Below are 23,459 nucleotides of genomic sequence, written 5' to 3'. Positions count from 1 at the left end.
TCTCTTGGCTGTAATAGGGTACTTCAGGGCAGCCATCTTGTCTCTGGTACTGGTCACTTCCCATTTGTGACAGGAGTAGAGTGGAGTTCAATTAACTTCTGCCCTTCACTGTCACTTCTGGCTGGCTGTTTCTAAGTGGTATATATATTTGAATTTACTGAATGGGACTGTTAGGGGGACTAAGTTCATTTTGTTTTCATACTTATTTTTGATGAGGTTCCTTGGGATTTTTAGGGCATCTCAACATGGAATTTTCCAAACTCAGTTATAAGGCTAGAAAATAGCAACATATTTGACTCAAAGGTCTCAAAATCTCCCAATCAGACATCTCATGCTCTGGTTGTTATTTGGCATTGGTGAAGTAGAGAGATGCCAAGTTTCTGTGATTGAGAGAGAAGGAAAAGAAGAGGGAGAGAGGAAGAGAGGGAGGGAGGGAGAGCGGGAAGGAAGGAGGGAGAGAGAGAGAGAGGGAGAGAGAGAGAAAGAGAGAGAGAGAGAAAGAGAGAGAGAGAGAGAGAGAGAGAGAGAGAGAGAGAGAGAGAGAGAGAGAGAGAGAGAGAGAGGAGGTGGAGGGAAGAATGAGCCTATGTTCTGATGACACAATCCTAGATTTAAGGACGGACAGCATCCTAGGATGCTCTGGAAGAAAACAGGGCTGGTTGACTGCAAAGGCTCATCGTTTGAGAAGAATAGACAGCTAGAGTATCAAGTGTGAGAGGCTATGGTTGGTGGTGGGAAAGATGGACAATATTGAACTTTAGGAAGAAAAAAGAGTACTTTTTTGTTCTGGGAAACATAGAAAAGGAATAGAATAAAAATAAAAATCTAGTAGTTGGGCAATTATCTGTTAATTGCCAGTGTTGTATGAGAAAATATTTAAATTTACAAGCTCAGAATTTTTTTATAAGTTACAGTACATTTGAAGTGTACAAAACCAGATTTTGTACTTATGACCAAGTAGGATTGCTGCTTTTAGACACTGGGACTATCTACTTTTGCTATGTTATTCCAGACTCTGTTGTTCTGAGGATCTCTAACTTTTTACTTTATACTAGAAAGATAGCCTCAGAAGCAGTCCTAGAGGTCTGGGATTTCCAGAATATTTATGGTATCTAGGAAGTAGGTCTGGAGAAGAAAACTGAAGAACCATCATGTTTTAAAAGCTACAATCTATTTAAGATCACATATAAAGAGCAAGAATATTTTACATTATACTAAGGCAAAATGAAAATGGGATTAAAAGGGAATTCATCAATTTACTCACAAGCTCTCCATGATACTGCAGTTATGAAGTGTCATAATTTTACTGTTATCTATTTAGGCGTGAAGAGGACCTGACACAATCACGAGGAGAAATTTTGAATACTTATTCCCTGACAGTAGGAAGGGAAATTGGCAACTCTAGGGACTAAAGTTTGTCTTTCTGGGTTTTCTTCCTGGATTAGAAGTCAACTTTTAGTGATCTATATAATGTGCTATTCTTCAGAACTGCCTGCTTGATTCTACACCCAGAATGAAGTACCACCTATCCATCTATCATGGCTCTGGGCAACCATTTGGCTGTGGTTTTGAGATTTAATAATCCTGGGGGGCAAGTAGGGGATCTGCTTAAAGCAGAGACTAACAGGTAAACTACCTTTGCTTTTAAGTCCCAAGTTATTTCTGCCAGAGCAATGGCAGATGCCAATGAGAACAAGCAAACAAACCCAAATGGTGGCAGCAATATCGCCAGCCTCACCAGGAACATTCCCTGTAAATACCACTATGGAAGTCTTGCATGCCAAGCGAGGCTAAATACAGTTTCTCTCCTGACACAGCACCATTCATCACAGAGCTAATTGGGAAGGGAATTTAAGAATTAACTAAAGCCTGTTTTCAGTAGCAAAGGATATGATCTGAATATTTATATCTCTCTCTCCTCTTTGTCTCTGTCTCAGTCTCATCTCTGTCTCTCTCTTTCTCTTTAGAACTAGGACCTACTTGGAACCAAAGGAAGATGACTTTTTCATGAGGTTGGAAAGAAGTTAGTGATGCATTAAAAGCCATACTCTTCCCATCTCTCCTCTCCCGCTGCCTCTGCTGCTGCCGCCACTGCTCCTGCCAACACATACGCTTCTCACCCCTGTGGAGGCCCCCACTGCCAGTTCTCCATCCACTGCCACCACCAGCAGGATTCATGTCTCCACTGCACCTGTTTTATGTGGCTCCCCCAGCAACATCCACCTGTCCAGAAACAACTCTGGAGGGACATTGGGACATTGCAGTGATGACTCCATACCGCAGGCAATTTACTGGTGGTCCTTGGTGTAGAAACAAGAACCCAGTGAACAGAGATGAAAGGAGGGACCACAAAGACACCTGTCACCAGCCTGGAGACTGAACTGTAATTCTGCGACTGTGTAATAGAGTCTGAGCCCCATTGACAGCAACTTCTGCCGAGTGGTAGGCAGAGCGATGGATGATTAGAAAGTTGACAAAGTTCCCCAGGGCAGCCGCTGAAAGGAAACTTTGAAGAAGTTTAGCTTGGAGGGAGAAATCAGTGATACAGTTAAATAGATTTTGGGCGAAAGAAACTCCTAAACAAGGAGCTCAGATACCCCAAATGCCAAGTAGTGCAACTTGTGCTCAGACTTGACACCCCATCGTTCTGTACAGTAGATCCTCTATTCTCTAATAAGCTCTCATAGCAGACCTTAACTATATAGTGAGGTATCAGTGTATTGAACAGAATTCTCAATGAATTGAAAGCTGAAAAATTCTCATTGAATCATCAATACTTTGTTCTCGGCACAAGCAGTCCATTATTCTAGTATAGTGAGGTCATGATGTTTTTGGCAGAAAAGGGATGGACTTGTATAACAGAAGGGATTAAAGGAACATGTCTGTCTACTGGCAAGTAGTGGAGAATATTGGATAAATGGCAGAACTTCCTCCTTTTAGATACATTTTTACAAAAGGGTTGAAAAATAATCTTAATACAGGAATGAGGAATGAAACTCAGAGGCAGTGGTTTCTTTTTTGTAGGAGGTTACTCAAAGGTACCCGTCTATAGAGAGTCTTAGTGGTCTGATAGCTGGGACAGTAAGTCCCGTGAACACTATCTGAACAATGGCTTGGTTGCTTTGGGGAAGATGTTATTTATTGCTTGCAAAATTCAGATGGAAAGTTTTTGATGAATTCAATGAAAGTTTCTCTGGTGAAACATCTGGATTTGGGGAATTCCAAATCCAGATGCACGTATCATTAAAAAAAATAGAGCATTTAGGGTACACAGCTATGGTCATTATACTCAACTATCATTATATAAAGACTGAACTACCTAACTTGAGGACGGGCTGGAGAAAGATGTGGAAGGATAGTGAAAGGGCTGACATGGATCATGATGTATTGTACGAACAGCCTGACTTCTGGAACTGAAACCTCTTTGTACAACTACTTAATACAAATATATAAATAGGCAACAAGATGACATTTCTCTTACCATAGTTAAAGTCTTCAACACTATAAGAAATTGTATAAAAATGGAAGAGTGCAGCAAGACTGGGCTGTCGATGTGGAACTATATCAGGGAAAGCCCATGTGCAAAGGGCCCTGTGAAGTTCTACTTTGGGGCCATAGGCTTGCCTAACTTTCAGGGACATTTTGGGGTTATAAAATAGTGCCTTGCAGAGACATAAAGATAGAGTTCAAAGACTCATCAGGTATTTTGAATCAAGGGGTTTAAAACAAGCCTGAGTATGAAAGAAGAACCTCCAGGGTACCCCAAAAGGAAGTGCCCGTGGGACCATGTGGAATGAATACACAATTAGGCTTGGTATTTTAGAAGACCAGAAGTTTAGCACTTTCAATCAAAGTGTATTTAAATTCAGAATATAGAGAAAGTGAACGGTTGCCCCTTGGACCATACAAATCAGATAAAAGATCTTTCACATGTAACACGTTGCTTCTAATGCTTAAAATAAAGGATCTGGAGGATATGATGTGAAGATCCTGCCATAGGAAAACATTGTGAAATAGAAAAACAAAGTTAGTGTTTAAAACAAAACTGGAGGCCTAGAATATTTTCCCTTTACTCACACATGCTTATTTTTTGATCAGATGACAAAATCAGATAGAAGGAGGCTAGCAAAAGATTGTCCTTTAAATTATGCACTTACAAGGATCCTTGTGAGCTGGGCACTGGTGGCTCACACCTGTAATCCTACCTATTCAGGAGGCTACGATCTGAGGATCATGGTTCACAGCCATCCTGGGCAAGAATGTGTGTAAGCCAGAAATGGGGCTGTGGTTCAAGTGAATGGTGGAGCACTGGACCTGAGCTGATTTCAAGCCTCAGGAGAAACACACACACACACACACACACACACACACACACACACCCCATATACACAATATCCTTGTGGTGTTTCATTAAAATACATTTGCTCAGTATTGTTCAGATATTGATAAACAGTAAGCTGTAACTTTCATGTAAATTGGGCTTTTAGACTTGAAGCATAAAAGGACTTTTTAAAAAATAAAATAACAATTTATGTCATCCAGTCATTTTCTTCTTATTTGTGAGGAACATTTTAATGCAATTTGAAATACATGCTTATCTCTTAAGGCTACAACATTTCATCTTGCTATGAAGGCAATTCAACACAGAGCTTCCTATTAAACTCCAAGAGTATTTATTGCCTAACACATATGGTATAGGGTTTTATTCTCATATTGTGGCTTATAACTTGTAGGTGGCAGAATTTTGGATCAAATCCCAGGGTAATGGACACTTCAGACAATAATATGCTATTTCTCTTACTTTATTTCTTATATGCAATTCTCATCTGGATAAAACATTCTAAAAAGAATGTTCTCTGAGACAAAGACTCAGTGGTGTTGAGCCATCCATGTATTTCATTCCTATGAAATAGGATCACAGGCAATTCCTCTTTAGTGCATATGGGAAATTGAAATTACACGAAGAGAGACTCATCTTCTTGTACTAGTACAAATCTATCGTGGTGGGTAAACTATTCCCAGTACTATTTTTCATACTCAAGTCAGCACCTTATCCCTGTGACTTCATTGCTTCCTTTTAATTTTGTTGTTGTTGTTGCTCATGGGCTTGAACTCAAAGCCTAGGCACTGTTCCTGAGCTCTTTTCTGCTCAAGGCTTTACCACTTTGAGCCACAGCCCCACTTTCAGTTTTCTAATGGTTAATTATAAGAATCTGGGGACTTCATCATGATCCTCAGATCTCAGCCTCTGGAGTAGAGAGGCTTACAGTGGTAAGCTACTAGTATATGGCCTAGATTGCTTCTTTATACATATAGAAAAAATTATATTGCTTAAGACCTAAAGAAAAATGACAAGTTAGATAAGAAAGTGAATTTCCACCTGTTAACCAGATAATTTGAGTAGTGGTTATTTTTTTCTACGTCCTTACCATCACTGTGAATGCATGCACAGTGGAGCTGTTGAACACTGGATCATCTGGTCTCTCCTGGTAGACAACACGGTACTGGGAGATGATGCCATTGGGTGCCTGCGGCTTCATCCAGTTCAGCAGAACAGAATGTGCACTGGTAACTCGAGCCCTGGGGGCTAGGAGGATTTGAGGAGGGGCTTCCAGAGTCTGTGCAGATGACCACAAGCTGTCCACAGAACCTTTGGAGTTTTGGGCTCTGAGCCGATACTCATAGAGTGTAAAAGGCCTTAATGTCTCTGAATCATCCATGAATTCCAGGACTCCTTCTAACCAGACAAATAAAAGAGATTCCTCTTCCATGCCAGCAGGACGTCTGGAAGGAAACCAAACAAACCTTCAGTGATGGCTGAACACTTCAAACAAGGTTTGTGGAGAGTGAGAAAGTGATCATTGGAAGAATTTGACATCAACTCAGCTTTTCAACTGTTCCTTCCCAGAGTTCAGGGTGAAGAATGACTAGCTGGAATAATGCACTAGAATTCTGACTCAAGAGGATTTCCTTAATAGGGCAGCCAGCATTTGTGTACATATGTGTGCGTGTGCAGATTTGGTTCATTATAAAGTATACATATGTCACAGAACCCATGCACATAGAAAAGTTAAAATCAGCAGAATAGCAATTGTCATGAAAGGCTTCTTTCTTTTATAAAGTACACACACACTAAACAGACAGTTGAGCCAAATGAATGAGACTGGGAAGAGTCAGGGGGACAAGTGGGAGAAGGGTTGGTTGAATGAAAAAGGGACTGAGTCACATGCAGTCAGAACACTCAGTGTATACATGTGGTAAGGCAAGGGTGAAATGTGAAATGAGTCCCAGAGGAGGGGACAGGCAACATGGAGGACAATGATGGAAGACCGACTTTGCCAAGAGGCACTGGACACGTAGACAGATATGATAAAATGTAACTCCCTTGTGAAATGTGTTCAAGGTCAGAGAAAAATAAAATAGAGAAAGTACACATGCAATACAAAGAGTCAAATGTATTAGTTAAAATATGTTAAATCTTGGCATAGATGAAGCATCCTTGATACATTTATAAGTATAGTCTACATGTGTACATGTATGTGTGGGCACACATGCACATATAGGTATATTTGGCACACCTGTACACAATATACAATGATTCGAGTTTGATGGTATTAGGGATCCTTACTCTTCTGTGGTGGGTAGATTGCAGAAGAGTTTCGATTTGTTTTAGTCTTTTCTGTATCCATGCTTTTTATTTTTATTTTTTTTTTCTAGAATGCTCCCAAACTCATGTTGAGCTCAGGCATATGACAGCCTTTGGCTAACAGGATAGTAGCAAATACAATGACAGCAGAGAAAGACTCCAAAGCGTTTGAACACTGCTGCTGACCCTCTGTGCTGCTGTGGACGCCCTGAAATCCACATATGAAAATCCCAGCCTAGCAAATTGGAAGGAAAGTTAACTACTAAACTTGTTCTTCAGTCCTACCTTGAGCACACTGCTCTTCAGTATTTGTTTCCACGATGGTTTCAGTGTCTAACGCTCACTTCCTAAATGTCACCTATTTTCTCCCCATTTGATTTTTTTCTTTCATTAGATTATAAACTCCTGGCAGCCTGGAAACTATTGATTTATTCCCCTGTTCTTCTCAACTAGACGGAACTAAAATAGAAAGGCTGCTATTAGTGGCTGTATATTAGTTATGGTGGACATCAACAAATCTTTATAAAGTACTAATAGCCCAGCTTTGATCTCAGGATGGGGAAGCGGAAAAGAATTCACTTTACCTGAATTTGCTCTGAGCTGAGAGGAACGGACAGAACTGTAGGCAAATTAATGAAAATTATACAACAGGAATTTGCTTTAGAAATATTTCAAAGGCATGGAGCACATTTCTTTTAGATGTCTCCTCCAAAACCTACTAAAGTGCATGGTAATTCAAATAGGGTAATTCCTTAGTGAGTTAAACCTCAGCAGATTGCAATAGCTCAAAACCAATGTACATAAGGTTATATAGGATGAGACTAAATGAAAGGAACTTTAGGATACGGAAACAAGAGCTTTATCTTGTATGATTGTTGTTCTTAATGGACTATGTTATTTCTCTTCTCTTTTTTTGCCCTTTGGTTAATCTCATATTGTTACTGTATCTGACTTTGTTACCTGGTGCATTGTATGTACCTTTATTTGTTTATTTGAAATAGGAAAGGGAAGGGGGAAAGCAAGAAAGGAACGGGGGGAAACAAGATGATTGGGAGGGGGTGAGGGAAGGGAAATGTGGACAAAAACGTAAGAGGGTTATCAATGTGTGAGAAGTAATGCATCTACTACCTGACGATTGTAACTGTAACCCGTCTATACATTATCCTGACAATAAAAAAATAAATAATGAAGTAATATGTCCTTTAAATAAAGGTAAGCCTCAGCAAAGCAAAAACCAGAGGGATGTAGTGGGGTCGAGGGGAAAGGAATGACCAAAGGAAGAGTAACGGGAGAGAATGTAATGTATATCCCACAGAAACAAGCAGAGTGAGGGAAGGGGGGGAAGGTAAAGATGGATGACAATGTTGAGAGTGGTGATATTGATCAAGATATATTATACTCATAAACTTCTTTGATAAATGACAACTCCTTTGTACACCTACTGAAATATAATAAAAATAAAAATATTAGGACCTATGAATGTTCTTTAGACACTGAATACTTAAAACATTAAACACATAAATAAGAGAGATGGAATTGTCAGGCAAAAAGATGGTCCTAAATGTCTGGCATCTCTTTGGTCTTCCAGGCATAAAATCAGGATGCAGATTTAACAGAGGGTATTCTTGAGGAATGACGCTTGGTCAGTCTCTGTATTCCCAGCAACAGAGCCCACCACATGTTCTGTAAGATTTGTGGTGTGTGTGTGTGTGTGTGTGTGTGTGTGTGTGTGTGTGTGTGTGTAAATAATGTGGCTGAAAGGCATATGATTTCATGATGCTACATCCTTTTCTCAACTCTATCATTTCTTCCATCCTTTTTGGGGGGGAGGGTAGAGATCTCTAAGGATGACAGACCCTCCTCCTTCAGCTCCCTGTCTAGTTGAGGAGAACAAGATGAATAAATCAATATTTTCCAGGATGTTAAGAGTATTTAATTAGTATACACTGCTAGAAAACATACATACTGCCATGTCAGATTATCCAGCGCCATGAAAAGTTACAGGGTGATTAAGAGACAGTAAATGATAGCAACTTCCACAAAAAAGGCAGGATATGTTATAAAAAAAATCTGTTGGCTTTGCGAGTCTGATGATTCTCAGGTTGATAAATCACTATGACCTAATAGGAGCAATGATAAACTTCCTGCTGGAGGCTGCAGAAGCTTCGTGGGTAGCTCTCAGTGACCTGCAATTAGAGTTCAGCAGCCCAGCTCATTACTGCCTGCTACCACGCCTGGGCCAGATTCTTCACTCCATGTAGATTGCAGAGTTTGGCCTTGGTACTTGCAGAGGGTATCAGGAACCAGGTGTATCATTGGGAGAGATCCACTCTAATGAGAACCCCACGGCTCCTAGCTAAGGAGCGAGTTTACAGACTGCATTCGCGAACAAACCTATGAGGCTCATGGAAGAAGCGATATTTTCTGCTTTGTCTTTCTTTCATCTTTCTATAATGATAGACTTTTTTTTGCCAAATGCTCTTGCCTTCTCTAGTCTATATGTATTCATGTTTTTTTTAAATAGAGCTGATGCTCTTTAAAAATTGGAAATATGAATCTTTAAAAAATCTATACTGTTTAAGGGCAGAAATATGACATTAGCCTTGAGTTTACTTATCAAGATAATGAGAGAATGCAACATGGTGAAGTATCACTACTGAGTGCCGCCTGTATTAACGGTGAGCAATGTATGTATGGTGTCAGCAAGGAGGCTCAGTCTATGTCAAAGGGAAGGTTGGAGAGAAGTGGTTGAGAAGACAGTCCTGATCTTTTTAAGATGTGGGTTTCAACTATTCATTTAACTGCAAGAGTTTTTTCCTGAATAGTTTGTGCTTGCAAAAATCACATTTTCAGTTCTGTCTGAATAGACAAATGGTTCTTTGCTTAAACTCATATGAAAGACACAACAGTACATTTTTTTTCCCAACCGGAAGTAACTTACAATTGCATAAGAAAGAAAAATACAAGCAAATGTGAAAAAGCAGTTACTATATATTTTAAATTGTACTCATCCTCATGTCTCAAAGTGGGCTGCCTTTTTTTTGCATTTTTTATTGTAATTAGTAAAAGGGTTACATGATATTTGCCAGATAGAAGGTGCATTAATTCACATACATTGATACCCTTTCACATGTCTTGGTACCCATTTCCCTCCCCCCCCAACACCCCCCACCCGTATTGGTTTTCCCCCTTCCCTATCAAATTTCAAATATCCAAATACAAATAAATTCAATATATCAGATAACAAAGTGAGATACTATACCAATATGAGATAACCAAGGGACAGCAAAGGAGATGAGAGACAACATAGTACATTAAGGACAACAATCATTCATTATATGGCTTTTGTTTCAATATCCTGGAGGTCCTTTCAATTAGCTTCACATTATATGGCCTTATGTATCAAGATTTTGCTCTATTGCAGATCTCTGCTAGTAGAGCCCAAGGTTTCTACTGATTATGACAAATGAGGGAAACCATTGAGCCTAAGTTCCTTTGAGTCTGGCTTACTTCACTTAATATGATTTTTTCTTTTTTTTTCTCATATGGCCTGGCTTACTGAATTTATTTTATTTTTTTATTGTAATTAGTAAAAGGGTTACATGATATTTGCCAGATAGAAGGTGCATTAATTCACATACATTGATACCCTTTCACATGTCTTGGTACCCATTTCTTTGTTGACTACTTTATTTTGTAAAGGGGAGTGAATAAGCTCAATACATCTAACAAGCTTTCTAGAATTCTTACAAGAAATCAAATAGACCAGTGTTTCTCCAGATCCCATGGTAAAATGTAGCGAGTAGCAGAATAGAAGTTATTGTCAGTGATGATGTTCAAAGTCGTGTTCAGGGAGATGTGTCTCTGAAAAAGGAGGTCACTCTAGGAGTCCCCAAGAGAACAGATGCAAATCCTGAAGCAGGTTGCTGATAGAGGAAATGGAAACACAATGCAACTTACCAAGTCCTCTGTAAAGACTAAACTTACTAAGCTTTCTCCCACCAATGGAAGAGTGGCATGGCAGGAGATATCCACCATCTCCCAATAATTTAGAGAGCAAATCCTCTCTTAAAACATTTAGTGATTTCCATGCAATGGGATGATAAATTACTATGCTGACTCACCTCCTACAATTCTATTCTCAATTTAGATTCCAGTCAGAAGCAACTACGCATTTAAGATTGGTTTATATTTCCCGATACTTCATGCTTCCTTGGGTTTGGTATCTATTCATTCTTTTTTAGGAAAGCTGACCTGATCCTCTTTCCTATTGTCTTTTGTATAGGCTATTCCTCCAACTCATCTTTTAAAACTTTGCTACCAAATATCTCTCTCCAGAAAGTCTTCCTTTTGCTTTGTTCTCAACTACAACTTATCATATCCTTCTGTGTGCTGACTCCTCATTGGTTGATTTGCTTGTCTCACTACACTAGAGGATGTTTCCCTTTTTCTTCCTGTCATACTGTCCTACAAATTCCTTAAAGGCAAGGAGTCTAGTTTATACATCTGTACACTCTCAGAACCTAGTGAAGCATAGAACAATGGTATTACATCAGGAGTACAGTTTGAAGCAAGGTGTGTGTGGAACCGGAAGATAAAAAGGCATCAAGTTTCTAGGAAACTTGGCAATCTAACTGGAAACATGTACCTGCTGTCAGCCTAATCCTTCTAAATTGAGGTTTTTATGAGAGTGCTTTTCCAACTTATTGGACTTTGCCAATAGGGGGCACCCAAGAGTGATCAAGAAGTCAAAGGGAAGAAGCTGGCTCTCTTAGAGTTTGATTAGCATTTATCCAACAATGAGTTTCCCTCAAGGAAGTAGCAATTCTTTTTTTGATAGTGGTAGATGTTCCCATGATGCAATGTTTTCTACACCTGAGACCAATATATCTTCTTGCTAACTTTCCAGACATCAACTTCAGTGGTACTTAAGACACTGCCTTCTGAATTGATATGGTTTAGTAATTCTCACCACTTTGCTTGCTCAGCCTAAGGATGGTGGCTCTTTCTCTACATGCTATCTTAGAATCCTCTTTTTATCCTTTTTTTCTAGTTAACAAATTTATAACTAGGTACCAATTAAATAAATAGTAACTAGTTATAAAATTGTTATTAAGACTAGTTATATAACTATAACTAGTTATAAAGTTCTATATTAAGTTCTTTCTGTTAAGGTAACTGGTGATACAGAAAGCGATGATGACCACAGAGGAAAATGTGAAAATAACAACAAAAAGAAGAGGAATTATATATTTTTTCACCTAGATTTGATTTTGTCTTTACTATATTACATACTTTTTTGATTATGAAAATAAATTTGAAGTTGTTCATGAACAATAGAATTATTTAAAAGAATCTTAAATAATCTATCATTAAAAGATAAATACTGTTATTATTATTACTCTGGTTTCTAATAATCTAAACATTTCCCCTGTACATATCAATGATAAAAATTCTATTTATTAAAAAACCAGCCTCATGTTAGGCATACAGATATGCAATCTCCTTTTTTTGAATTTTGGTAAATATTTATTTCTCAACAAAATGAGTAAAAGAAAGATAAAAAGGGAGACACATAGGAAGAGGAATAAGAGGCCAAAATAGTGACCTTCATGCCTGGTATATTTATATATTCCAGTCTAAGCTGGGGAATCTCATTTCAAAATAATCTGCTTTATTCAATACCAAAAACCTCTTTTTTGTCCTTAACTATAGATTTACATTTGCCAGGTATGTTTTCCTAAAGCAAGGCTATGCACAAAACATTTAGGTTTTCTTCTTATTTATTTTATTCTATTTCATTTAATTCTAATTATATTCTATTTCATGTAACCCAACATAAATAATAGAAATCAAAGAATCATGTGATATCTAAGATCTCTGGTTAGTGACCAAAATCACCTCCTTCGATTACAAATTCCAGACTCATTTCATTGTCTTTGTTTACTTTTGCATTGCCTCTGAATTAAAACCTTACGTTTCTAACTCTTGGTCATTTAAAGTCTCCCAAGATCTCCCATTAAGCCTATCTAAAATTTGCTGAGCAAATGATAAGTTTCAACCTTACGCATATTATGCTGCAAATTTTGCTTATTCCGTTAATTTTACTCAATTGTAATATCTTCATCAACAGGATCTACTGGTTATTGCTTACCATAAATGAAACAAACTTTCTTAAAGAGAACAAATGTTGTATAGGAGTTTTGCATGAGTGGCATTACAAATTAGTAATTAATAAAATAGTATTGTCAAATTAGGTTTTTTTTTCAAATGAAAACCCGTGATTCTTATCTCATTCCTGAAATCAAAATTAACTTATTTAGAAACAAGACATAAAAATGTTGGCAGGATCAGCTCTCTCTTTTTTTTTTTGTTGGTTGTGTGGCCTTGGCACTGTCCTTGAGCTCTTCAGCTCAAGGCTAATGATCTACCACCTGAGCCACAGAGCCACTTCCTATTTATACACAATGGAATTCTATGCTGCCATCAGAAAGAATGACATCACCTCATTTGTAAGGAAATGGAAAGACTTGGAAAAAATCATATTAAGTGAAGTAAGCCAGACCCAAAGGAACATAGGCTCAATGGTTTCCCTCATCTGTAATAATTAACACACATCTAGAACTCTCCTAGCAGAGGATTACAATAGCTCAAACCCTAGATACATAAGGCCATATAAGGTGAGGCCTAATTAATGGACCTCCAGGACATGGAAACAAGAGCTTAATTATGAGTGACTGTTATTCTTAATGTACCATGTTTTTCGGTCTTCTCTTGTGTTGCCCTTTGGTTAATCTCATTTTGTTACAGTATCCCACTCTGTTACCTGGTATATTATACAGATGTACACTTGTTTATTTGAAATAGGAGGGAAAAATGAGGGGAGGAGGTGGGGGGAAGGAAATGGGAACCAAAACATAAGAAGGGATATCAATGTGTGAGAATTAATGCACCTTCTATCTGGCAAATATAACTGTAATCCCAATATACATTAAAATAAAAAATTATAAAAAATAAATAAAATAAAATAGACATTTTGTAAGCCTAAGAAGCTTAATAGTGAACGTTGTAGTATATACTAGCAAATTGTAGGATGATGGTGTGTGTGTGTGTGTGTGTGTGTGTGTGTGTGTGTGTTTGTGTGTAAACTAAAGGGGTTAGAAGTCTAATCAACTTTGTTATCTGTATGTATACTATTAAAGATATGACCAATGATTTAAAACATGTAGGAGGAAATTATTCATGTGTTATTTTAAATGTAACTACAAAAGGAGAGTTTTCCTTAACAAATAAAGAGCATACACAAATTAACAACAAACACATCAGCATAGTCAACATAATTTCTTCTATGGAGGTGAAAATATAAGTAGAAAACTTCAATATTAATAGATGTTGGATAGTGGAATTCCAAAGATTCATCTGAACCCAACTGACAGTAATGTGGAAGTAAATGCTCAAGTCTATTTTTTTTTCTTTCAAGTCTATTTTTGCTTTCTCTATTCCCTGTCAAGAAACAGATTTCCAAATGCTAATTTAAAATCTGTCCCTATTTTTTTTTGCCAGTCATGGGCTTGAGCTCAGGGCCTGAGCACTGTCCTTGGACTTTCTCAAGGCTAGAGCTCTACCACTTGAGCCTCAGCACCATTTGTGGCATTTTTCTATGTATTTGGTACCAAGGAACCGAACCCGGATCTTCGTTCATGCTAGGCAAGCACTCTACCACTAGGCCAAACTCCCGGCCCCTCTGTCCCTATTTTTTAATCAAAATGGAGAATGAAAAATCATTCATTTGTGATTCACATATTGCCAACAAAGCAGTTAGTTAACAGGTTAAACTAAACCAGAACAATCATATTGATAATTTGTCCTGACTAGCCCATTTTGTGTTGTGCTTGAAGTCATAAAGAGGAAGTCGGGCTCAGTCATAACAAGCTTTATGGAGGTATTATTAAAACAACAGAATTCTTGAGGATAAGAGGGAGGGGGTATGTCAGTAAGAAGAGTGACAGCTTTCAAAGTGAGATTGGCAAGTTTGTTTCCCACAATTTTAATGAAATGATCTGCATAGGCCAAACTATGTCACTGGCTTTAGTGAAATGTTATTTCCTCTGGTTATGATAGAGAAAGAAGGGGCTAACGATGAAGCAGAAATGACCTGCCACCATCGTCTTAAAAATACTGCAGACGTGTGGCTCTAAGTCTATCAGGAGCCTTCTGGAGTTTCCCAGTGAAAAAGAACTCTGCGTCTACATTCTATTTCTGTCCTTACAAATTTCTGAGGGTTTTTTTTTGCTGCTATCTAAGAAAAATTTGATATTGTTGTTGTCTAAGCACATTTAAACTTCAGTGGAAATAACTACCAAGTGATTCATGCCTATGTAGGTGAACAGAACGATTGTATCTGGAGCCCCAGTGAGCCATTTTCATTTCACTTTAAATAAAAAACAAAATGTATCTATGTCAGTCAGTGCCCTTCTGCTGTACTCAAAGGTATCAAACAGGCTACAATTATGATTGTGAAGTGATTGTGTCACATTGCAGGAAGGTTTATTGCTTTTGAGTCTGCTAGGCAGTAACACATTCTGTTTCATATTACTCTTTATATCATTGTTTGCCTGTGACTAGAATAATCAAATGCCATCAAGTGCTGTCAAATTCAATTTACAGTATTTTTCATGGAGGCGAGCTTTCTGCATTGTATTTCCTGTTTTTTTTTTCTCCCCTGCTATCCTGGAATACTCACTATAATCATGAGCTTTATTTACAAAACCAACAGAGTGAAGCCAAGTCCTAGTTGCTAACAGATACTTTATTTCCCTTTATTCAGAATAAGAATTGGATGTGCTTTTCTCCTACAATTAGCATTAAGTAGACGAAAGGAAACTATTTCAAAAGGGTGGGCACTTTAGAGCTTTCCCTGATGTGCTTAGCCTAAAATGCATATTCACATTAGCCACTATTTTTTTTTACATGTTCCTGTGTATTTGAATTAGAAATAGTCACCTTCAAATCAATGTTGGCTGAGAAGTAATTTGGCTCTGCTCATTTCTGGTAGTGTCATTTACATAACCAGGAAAGCAATAGTACTTTCTCTTTTCCTAATGCATATATTTCCCTATAAACCTTTAGTTCATTGCTGAAGATGGGTCTGAATCAAAGGATTTCAATGTCTATAGTTAGTTGAGAAGCTTAAAGGAAGTGTTCACGGGAGTTGAGGGCATTAGAGATCAAGCAAAAGAGAGAGACTGCTGGAGAGACAAAGGATGTGAAATTGGAATCAGAGGATGGGGAACTGAGGGAAAATATCTGGGATTCCTGTGACTGATGAACATGCTTTTTCAGTTTGCAATCTGAAAACATGGTACAACTGGTTTTCTTCTTTTGGTGTGTGTGGGGTGGGAGTTTGTGGGCTTGAACTCAAGGCCTCGCTGTTTGTCCCTGAGCTCTTTTGCTCCAGGCTAGTGACCTACCACTTTGAGTCACAGCACCACTTCTGGTTTTCTAGTGGTTAATTGTAGATAAGTGTCTCATAGACTTTCTTGCCTGGCTGGCTTTGGACCAGGATGTTCAGCTCTTAGCCTCCTGAGTATCTGGAATTACAGGTATGAGCTGGCTGCGTAGCTGATTTTTTGCTATCCCACAAGCTCTCTGTTGGCAGGGTTTTGCCCCTGGGATTGTGTATTTCTTTTTCTTCCTTCTACCTACTGCTCCATTCAGTTTCTATCTTTTCTGATCTCTTCCCTTCACCATTCCTCTCAGTTATTCTCCCACTATCCTACTCTTTCCTCAGTCCCTCTCTTCCTGCTTTCCTCATTTCCCCTTTGATTCCCTTCTTCTCATTTGCTTAATAAATTTTGCACATAATGGGGAAAATAAGCTATAGGTTACACTATTTCATGAGTCAAGGGGAGACTCATTGAAATGGAATGGAAAGTGAAGAGTGGCTGGTGCTTGAGGACGGCCCTGTGCATACAAAAGGTGTAGGGGATGAGAAACAGCCCTCTCACCTCTACATAGGTAGCGATGGCAGGGCTTACCTTGATCGTGATAGAGTGCACTCCTAAATCGACATGTCCTATTGGAACTTTGAACAATGGCTTAATAATAATAATAATAATAATAATAATTAATAATAGTGAGAGAAAGATTAGAATTAAGCCCCTATCTCCCAGAATCTGCTCCTCTCATGAGATCATGCTCCTTTCTCTTCACCAGTGAGCCTTTGAAGGAATGCCCCCAAAAGAAGCTGTGAGGGCTGTGGCGCAAAGAAATCTCAAGCAGGAAGGTTGTACAGTCGCAGCATGACTTTTTCCCTTGGGTAACATGTAGAAGTCTCTAGCATCTGTTCTAGTGTTCACCAGCAGGTGTTCCCCAACATAGGGACTTCCTTTGTGGAAGCAGACATGTATTCCAGTCTACTTACAGTCCTGGCAGAGGACACAGTCCTGATGGTCATGTCTTACCTGTACAGAAAGTACTTGAGGATGACTCCATTTGGCTTTGTAGGTGGCACCCATTTAATCACTATGCAAGATGGCCCCAGCACCTTGAGAACTGGGGTAGGGAGGTCCTCGGGGACTGCTTCCAAGGTTGTCACAGATATCTTACTGCTAACGCCACAACTTCCTGGGAAAATAACAGAGAGCTCTAGTAACTTGTCAAAAAATGGAGAGAAGTAGTACATTGGCCAACCAGCGTTACATATGCATGTAGAAGAGGAACGAGAGTTTTGTAAACTTGAACTTTTATTTGCATACTTCTATTCAGATTTTAGAACCATCCTATAATTCTCTGTAATATCTGAACAACTGTAAAGGGAGCTATGTGTGGATGGCCTATGAATTAACCACAGATTAATAAAGGAGATGCAACAGAGTATCTGCTCATCTGAGCTGACTTTCTATAGTTCATTGCAATCATTCTAGCTAGCATTCTGCTACTGTATTCATGACCCATACATTTTGTATATTTTTAATAATATTTTACTTTTGTTAACATTTTAAACTAATCTTAAATCTTCAAACAAATAGGAATCAATTGTTTGGAAGGATACTTTATCTCCATAGCACAGTTTCAGGGATATAAAGATTAGAAATTAACTTTGCCTTTAAATGAAGAAACTATTAATTTAAAATGATTTCTATGTTGATCAGTTGAAGACTGCTTTGGGGAAAGTAAAACTCTTCCAATAAAAGAGCCATTGTAGGGAGAAGATGATTCCCAGTTTCTAATCGTTCAGAATAGCAACACTGCAAGCTTTAAATCCTAACCAACTCCATACAAACTGGATTTCCTTTGCAAGGTCACGCCCTAGGACTTGTAATACAAGCATTTCAATTTCTTTAAGATGAAGAAAAATGTCTGGTATGATACTGAGTTACATCTTTCTTTAAACTTAGTATTTAATAGCTATGGACACACACATACACATGTGTCTGTAATAGCTACACACAGCCATCCATCCATGTACATATACACACAGACACATATAATATGGTAATATCAATCTTTATATTTTATACAATATGGAGCTAAATAGTGGCTTTAATTAATGAATATTTTTTTTTACAATTCCCTGCTCTCCTATCCCAAATCTTAGTTTACATTTACCCCAGCATCCACTAGGTGTGAAGGAGGAGATGGGTAATGCCTCCTTAAGATAACACAGATAGATGATAATTTTTCCTGAGTCCTGAAAGTCAAGGTAGCCATTTAAGTATATGACACAGAGTTCAGAGAAGCACTGTAAAACATATACAATTCATTTAAGTGTGGCACAACTTTTAAATAACCTCTTCTTTCCCCTCCTCCTGAATAAAATTTAAATAAAATCAAAGTTGAATACATTTCCCATGACATTTTTGTAATACCCATTTTGTTTTATATTACCAATGGATTATTTGTGTGAGCTGGGTGTTTTTCTTTTAAAGGGCCTTATAAAACAAGACTTTACAAAACCACCACTTTAATATATTTAAATATTCATGATTTAATGTGCAGAAATGCATAATTCTTCACTTGATTCCAGGCTCTGATTTTTCTGGGTAAACAGTCCACTACAGATAATAAATGAAATGCTAGTCATTGTATTTGAACTGAGAATCCATTCTTTTTTAATGAAAAATAATATGAAATAATTTTTCATGCAAGCACAGGTTGAGTGTTTAAAAGACTTTCACCATTTTGACATGCTTGTATCCGTATCTGATACTGTGTAAATGGAGACAACTTTTCCAGAAGGGCTGACTGAGAGTGACCAACAGAGAAAGTCAGAGGTGTCACACTGCCAACATTGAGCAAGACATTGTACTCCACAGGAATTTGGGGAATCCGATGCCCTTTGAAAGAGAGAAAGAGTGAGAAAGGCATATGCTATACAAGATGTTGAGTAATTGTCCTTTGAGAATAATATATACTTAAATATTATAATTAAAAATCACGTAACTGCTGAATAGAGCAACTAGAAGCTACAGATCATTGAAGTTGCAAAGTAGTATAATGTATATTCCAAAAGTAAGGAATATATATTACTCATCTAAAACTATGATGACAGTCTTATTTTAGGAACGTCACATAAAACCACATGAATACTTAGATTGTGTTTGGCCTTTTACTAAGCTATTTTAACAATATTTGAAGCAAATCAGGAATTTTGCTGAGAGGAACAAAAAAATACATGTTAAAGTGAGAAAAAAACAGAAACAAACAAATAACATATATCATCTCTCCGAAGATTTCTTTATGGGTAAATCAAAAGAAGACACAGTTTACTTAAAATGCAGGGCAATTAGAAGTGGCATCGTATGTGTTTCATGGGTTTATTTACTTTTAAAGTACATTAAGATTGAAAAAAAACCACCAACAACACTGGTTTTTCTAATGACAATTATTTTTCATTGGAGCATGTATATGTATCCTGTTTGACATAGATCTCTAACATAATCACCTATAAAAGTTTCCAAATCACAGACTACCAAGAGAATTCCCCCAGCATTATTGAGGCAGGAGAGTCCACTCTGTCAGGGAGACTTATAGACCTTAAATAAATATTAAATTTGGGTTCAATAACTGTCATTTTTACCAGTTTTCTAGAGAAAGAAAGTCTTGCCATGTTAGCCTATATGTAATCTTAGACATGGAATTCCATGCCTGTGGAGTTTTATTTGATCACGTGGAAAATGCAGAACATGCATACATTTAGAGGATCCAAGAGAAACTTCGAATGAAGAATAGCACAGAGTTTCCTATGAAATCATCTCATTGATCTGAAAGCTTAAAACATTTATGGGTTTGTGCTTAACAAGTTTGTCTTCAGACAGCATCACAGAGGAAAGAATACTAGACTCAATGACCCAAGAGAGACGAAAGTCATATAATGAAATGTGATCCATTCAGCTCCGTTATTTCCTATTTGACAGAAGAAAAACCCATCTTTTCTCTGATACTGTTGCAAGTGCTCACAGCTTGAGCATCTATGACGATAATGATATAGATGTCCTGCAGAATTGCTGCAAGTCTAACCTGGCTAACTCATCTATGACTCTCTGAATGAGTCCACCACAAGTCAGCAGAAAAGAGCAGGATAACTGCCATAGACAATGAGAGCAAGAATACTTCTGATTTGATAGACTGACTCTGACATTCAACCTCACCCACCCAGCTGTCATTACTGGGGGGCTGACTGATTAAATCTCTGGGGGCCACTGCTCTGGATGAATGGAAACTAAGTTCCTACCTCAGATGTGAGGCAATGAGAGAAAATTCAGTGAGCTGATTTTTTGTTTAGCTTACCTCTGTCTTTGTCAGAAGAAATGTACTCCATTGTTTGAATGACTGAAGACAGCAAGCTCTTTGCAAATTATATCACAATAAATGATTTAAAATAAGAAATGGGGGGAGAAAGAAATACACATTTGCTTTTTGTAGACGTGGCTCTGAGGCAGAAGTGCTAGAAGAGTCGGTACACCTGAAGATGTGAAGGATTCTGAGTAGGGCAGAGATCAATGCAGAGCCTTCAAAGATGTTCAAGGACATCAATTCTTTCCTCTAGCAAGGGGACAGATGATGCTGAATTTTGCACCCAGATGTAGAACTTCTCTTTTTCCACGTAGAACATGTTTTCCAAATTATCTGTTACATTGTCTTAATAGGTTGAACTATGATCACTAGTCTAAATTCTTTATGTCTCATAAATAAATGCTCATAAATGCTTTATGTGTCTCAAAAATATCAGATTTTCAACAGTGTACTGGTTATTTCTATGCCAAAGAGACCCTTCAAAGAGATCTCAGTGGAAGGTCCCAAATAGAGTTGTGTAAATTTTCCTCTGTCCAATCCATTCTTTCTGGGTTTCTTCATTCACTTAATGACATCCCCAAATGCATCAGCTCAGAGCCTCAGAATAAGGCCCATAGAGTAGACTGCTTTCTTTACTCTCGAACACAAACGAGCATTGCATTTTATTGGTGATTTTTTAAAAGAAGAAATGTAGGCTTCATGTATAATCAGCAACAAAGGAACTTTGAAGGTGTTAATAAGTACTAATGTGTATTTAGGGAAGCTCACCTTACTTGCAAGTAGACGATGGATTGAAAATACAAAAGACAGTCAGTAGAGACCAGTTTGTAAGCAACTGGAATATTAACATAGCATTTCCATGATACAAACAAGAAGAGTGAGGCACTGCACCTCTGTGGTAGGCCAGGCAGAAAGTATGTTTTTTTTTTTTTCTTTCTACACAAGAAGACAAGAATGCCAATCACATAAAGTCAGGAGTATTCTTCTCTCCATGTACCAGCTTTCAGTACAAAGCAGCCACTTAACACATATTAAATGAATGAATGAATGAATTAATACAATACTTGACAGTAATTTTTTTTTGTCGGCAATGAGGCTTGAACTCTGGGCCTGGGAGTTTTCCCTGAGCTCTTCAGCTCAAGGCTACTGCCATACCCCTGAGCCACACAGCCCCACCTTCCATTTTCTAGTGATTAATTAGAGATAAGAGTCACTCTATCTATAGTGTCTGGACTGGCTTTGAACCTTGATCCTCAGTTCTCAGCCTCCTGAATAGCTAGGATTACAGGCATGCACCACAGCGCCTGACAGACAGTAACCTTTTTTTAAAGATGAAGGTACAAAGGCTCAAAGAAGTCAAACCATTTAGTTCAGATTGCACAGTACTTGTCTGGCTTGACTGCAAGCCTGTGCCCAAAGCTAATCCCTTTTATGCTATGTTTTCTCTTGAAAAGGGCATTTAGAATTAGGATAGTAGGAGAAAATAATTAGGTTAGCTTTGAGCCAACATATATGCAGACAGCCATATTAGTTCTTAAAATCAATTATCTGCAGAGAAACAAATAATGGATCAGTCAGGATCATCAATGCAAGTAGCAAATTACAGGTGGATCTTCAATGTTTTGAATGTCAAGTTTTCTAATCTGAGAAAAACATATCTGGACATTTTCATGTGCACCTAGAATAAGAATAATGGGGCATATGAACAAACATAGAATTGCTCCTGGAATATGATTTTGATGTGCAAAAAATTTGGAGACATTTCAATTTCCTATCTGGGCCAAGAAAATTGGCAGAATCTCATTTTTTCCTTGTCTACAAAAATTGAATGGCTTTTCTTCCTAAAATATCTGAGATAAGAAAATTATATATATAGCAAATATTAGAGCTTTGGTAAAACTGTTGTAGAGTTAAAAATCCTAATATTGCCTCAGGGTGTAGCAACTGGAAGACTGAAGAACAGTTTCATGCTGATAGACCCTTGTGTTCACAAGTGTTGTGCATATGGTTCTTCAGAGACAACTTAATTTTTTTTCACTTGCTGTTGCTTTAAGATACATTCACTATGGCTTGGCCAATGACACATTTGGCAGTGTCAGGTAATAAATAATTCTGTATTTACTGGGCACCAGTGATTCATGACTGTAATCCTGTCTACTCAGGAAATTGAGATACAGGACTGTGGTTCAAGGCCAGCTCAAGCCAAAAAGTTTACTAGACTTCAACTCTAACTAACCAATAGCTGGAGGAAAGGCTCACGTACTAGAATGCCAGCAAAATAATCACATCAAACAACTGTGAGACCCTGAAGTCAAACCCCAGTTAACTAACCCCAACAACAACAGCAATTGCAAGCAAGGTTCAATTAGTGAGCAGGGCTAAAGAAGGAATCAGGAGTTCTCTTAATTTGCAACATAACTTTCTCCTTATCTTTATCCTGACAGCATTAGTAAAGCAGTAGACAATAAAATTTAAAAAGATTTGTATCCACATACAAATGGGATAAAGAGAAGAGTTGCTTGAGCATTGAACCTGTGGAAAAAGTTGGTTTTCTGTACAGCTTCACATGGGCTATAACAGTCCATCACACTTTAGCAAGTTATATTAATGGAAAACCACTTCCCTAGGGGATAAATTGTGTAACCTTACTTTTTTTGCAGGGGGGAATGATGCTACATATACATTGGAATATAACCCAAGGTTTGCATGAACTTTAAGATAACTAGCAAGACTTTAAATGGTAAGCCATGGCAATTGCTTTAGGGTGGTTTCATATCTCCTGAGATTGCATGTTCATTCTGTCTTCTTTTGTTTCCTAGTGGGTGGATTAGGTAAAAAGTTTGACAAATACAGATGTAGGAAAATTACGTCATCATCTTATTGAACCAGGCAAACCACATGGCAGAATCATTCAGGCCCTTCCGCTACTTTGTTTCCTGAGTGACCACTGGGTACATTAAATAACCTCTCTAAGCCTTTTTCTGCAAAGCAAAGGCACCAAGAGCTACTTCATGGA

The 23,459-nt window shown here is 37.9% G+C and overlaps 1 protein-coding gene across 1 annotated transcript in view; it reads right to left on the bottom strand.

Moving 5' to 3' along the window:
• The window catches only part of Ush2a (usherin), a 606,255-nt gene that overhangs the window by 74,439 nt on the left and 508,357 nt on the right, over positions 1-23,459 (bottom strand). Inside the window, exons 58-60 of the mRNA XM_090341196.1 lie at positions 18,826-18,984; positions 17,110-17,272; positions 5,430-5,784 (exon numbers count right to left, since the gene is read on the bottom strand). Of these exons, the coding sequence (XP_090197322.1) occupies positions 5,430-5,784; positions 17,110-17,272; positions 18,826-18,984 (677 nt within the window). The remainder of the gene's footprint in view (positions 1-5,429; positions 5,785-17,109; positions 17,273-18,825; positions 18,985-23,459) is intronic.

This window comes from Megascapheus bottae, chromosome 10 (genome assembly GCF_031878675.1).
Source record: "Megascapheus bottae isolate mThoBot1 chromosome 10, mThoBot2.hap1, whole genome shotgun sequence".
NCBI classification, from domain to species: Eukaryota; Metazoa; Chordata; class Mammalia; order Rodentia; family Geomyidae; genus Megascapheus; species Megascapheus bottae.
Note: the sequence above shows the minus strand (reverse complement) of the source record. Positions and strands in the feature narration are given on the sequence as shown.